The sequence below is a fragment of the Gossypium arboreum genome, chromosome 10 (genome assembly GCF_025698485.1).
Source record: "Gossypium arboreum isolate Shixiya-1 chromosome 10, ASM2569848v2, whole genome shotgun sequence".
Taxonomy (NCBI): domain Eukaryota; kingdom Viridiplantae; phylum Streptophyta; class Magnoliopsida; order Malvales; family Malvaceae; genus Gossypium; species Gossypium arboreum.
In genome coordinates this window covers 106,460,580-106,463,548 of record NC_069079.1, presented here as the reverse complement: position 1 = coordinate 106,463,548, position 2,969 = coordinate 106,460,580, and the positions used below count along the sequence as shown (strand labels likewise).

Sequence of the window (2,969 nt, the reverse complement as noted above, 5' to 3'; positions counted from 1 at the left end):
TATTGACGGATCTATTGATTCCAACTAGTTTATATTACGATAGTTGAATCGGAATATATTTGGTGGTACCATAACTTTTCGTTAGAGGTGCTATTTAAATCCGAAGATGGAGATAAAAGTATCCTCCAGTATTAGTACATAGAAGTAGAACATATAGTGATAAGAATGACAGCCACCAACATGAAATTCTCTCACGTGCAGGTAGACAGATACATATGCGAGTTCTATAAACATTCTTGCATGATTTTCTCGGATGTGTTATTGATATGTTTCCATTTTTTAAGGGAAAATGACATGTTTGATTGTAGCAGTACTGTGTTTCAGAACATGCTTCTAATATCGCACGGTTAAAACAAGGGTTTTTCCATTGCAAATGTTTTACATCACTATTAAACATTTATATATTTATAGCTGCAGTATGACGTTGCATCTTTGTTTATGCGTTTTAAGGCAGAACAGAGCTATTGTTATACAAATTAAATACTTGACAATCAGATATATATATACCCCACAATCTCTTGGCTTATAAAAACATCTTTCCCCATATATTTCTCCCACTCACTTCACAGCAAATTAGAGTGACCCATTGCTAACTGAAAGAAATAAAGATATGGCCGAGCTTGAAGCACTGAGATCTTATCAAAAGCAACCAACAATGGCAGAGGTATACAACCTTTGACACAATTTTCATTCTAACAGATGATAAGTTAACTGAGTTTTTTTTTTTTTTTTGTTTCACTGTCTATATTTAGGTGACTGAGGAGCTAAAGAGAATAACTGATATAGGGTTCCCTATAGCAGCTATGAGCTTGGTGACTTATGCAAGGAACATGGTTTTAGTTGTTTGCATGGGAAGATTAGGCAGCCTTGAGCTTGCTGGTGGAGCGTTAGCTGTTGGTTTTACAAACATCAGTGGCTACTCAGTCTTGTCAGGGCTTGCTACGGGCATGGAATCGCTTTGCAGTCAAGCTTTTGGCTCGAGGAACTTAGCAATGGCAGCTCTGACTTTGCAAAGAACGATTGTAATGTTACTACTGGCTTCGGTACCTATCGGCTTGATATGGTTTAACCTTGAACCTCTCATGCTTAGCATCAATCAAGACCCTGATATATCCAAAGTTGCCAGCCTTTACTGCCGGTTTGCGATCCCGGATCTTATAGCAAATAGCCTTCTTCATCCTCTACGTATTTACTTGCGTAACAAAGGAACAACTTGGCCTTTAATGTGGTCAGCTTTAGTTTCGACCCTTTTTCATCTTCCAATCACAGTCCTTTTATCCTTTACTTTAGGTTTAGGCGTCCCTGGGATAGCAATCTCCACCTTCATCACCAACTTCAACACCCTTTTCTTCCTTCTTTGTTACATGTTCTACACTCGAACTAGTCATCTTGTTCCAGAGGAGTCGATACGGACGCTTTTGTTACCATCGCCAACTCTGCCACATCCACCTTCGTCAACAGCTCTAATAGGGAAGGAATGGGGAGATCTTCTTCGACTGGCAATACCAAGCTGCATTGCTGTTTGCTTAGAGTGGTGGTGGTACGAGTTTATGACAATTCTAGCCGGTTATTTATCCGAACCTCGAGTTGCTTTGGCAACATCAGCAATAGTGATACAAACGACGTCTCTCATGTACACGTTGCCAACAGCACTCAGTGCATCGGCCTCAACCCGAGTCGGGAATGAACTCGGAGCGGGGAGGCCGAGCAGGGCACGGTTGGCAGCGGTGGTAGCCATAGGGCTAGCCTTGTTGACCTCATTTTTGGGATTAATAGGGACGGTATTCGGGAGAGAAGCTTGGGGAAGAGTTTTCACAAAGGATTATGAGGTTCTAGAGCTAACCATGATTGTACTACCCATACTTGGACTGTGTGAGCTAGCAAATTGTCCACAAACCACAAGTTGTGGGATCCTAAGAGGGAGTGCTAGGCCCGGGACTGGGGCAACCATAAACTTTTACTCGTTTTACTTGGTGGGTGCGCCTTTGGCAATAGTCCTAGGCTTTGTTTGCGGACTAGGGTTCGTGGGGATGTGTTATGGGCTGCTAGGTGCTCAGATTGCATGTGTTATCTCCATTTTAACAGTGGTATTCAGGACGGATTGGGAACGAGAGTCGTTGAAGGCCAAAGAGTTGGTGGGCAAAACTGACCATTTTGTACATGCAGACCCAGTCATTAAATGTGAAGAGGGAGTTGGATTTCTCACAGAATTGGGTTTTGGAAAGTGAGGAAAACATGGTGGTCTTCAAGGAACCAGAATACTCCCATCTAACAGAACAAATTGAAACTACACTTTTTCATCTTCATTATTATTATTTTCCGGCTCATGTTATATATATATACACCTGTTGGTTTTGTCTTTCCCTTTTTCTTTCTTTTATTTCTCTTCAAAGTTAGCTAGTTCCCTACTAATCTTTGGCCATGCGCTAGACCATGCAGGCATGCACCTTTGTATATCAATCAATTAATGCTAATCATAAAAATAGAATTATCTGTATGCTTATGAGATAAAGGTTTAGCCCTTTTCTTTTGTTTGTTTTTTTAATACAACGAAAGGTCAAGGAAAGAAAGAAATTGCGGGTGCTGGAATTTGATTCTCGATCTATTAGGTATTAATTCTTGAATCTGACTATACGAATCAACATCTAAATTCCCGGATTTGGATATAAATTCTGCTATTAGCATTTCTTTTTAAAACCATTCACTTACACAAAACAATAATTAAAAAATATATATCCAAATTTACCTCCTTAAAAGCATTCATAATAAAGAAATTAATCATTATTATTAGCAGTCCACGTCCTACTTTTAACTAAAAACCTGATTTTGATTAAAAATAATATGTAAAAGAATAGGTACTGCTTCACACATTTGAAGGACAACAATGGTGCACATATTGATTCTAATTAGTAATCACATCTTTTACTAATTTTTAATTAAAATTAAAATATCTATCGTTGATAGCAGTG

General features: G+C 39.0%; 1 protein-coding gene across 1 annotated transcript; it reads left to right on the top strand.

The window, feature by feature from the left end:
- Positions 1-492: 492 nt before the first annotated feature.
- LOC108488872 (protein DETOXIFICATION 55-like) lies at positions 493-2,512 on the top strand. Its single transcript, XM_017793152.2, has 2 exons — positions 493-664; positions 753-2,512. The coding sequence occupies exons 1-2, from the start codon at positions 611-613 to the stop codon at positions 2,226-2,228; spliced, it is 1,530 nt and encodes a 509-aa protein (XP_017648641.1). The 5' UTR covers positions 493-610; the 3' UTR covers positions 2,229-2,512.
- Positions 2,513-2,969: the final 457 nt, after the last annotated feature.

Coding starts and splice junctions, on each gene's coding strand:
- LOC108488872 (XM_017793152.2), top strand. CDS start 611: ATGGCCGAGCTTGAAGCACTGAGATCTTATCAAAAGCAACCAACAATG. Junction 665..752: donor AGCAACCAACAATGGCAGAG/GTATACAACCTT, acceptor GTCTATATTTAG/GTGACTGAGGAGCTAAAGAG.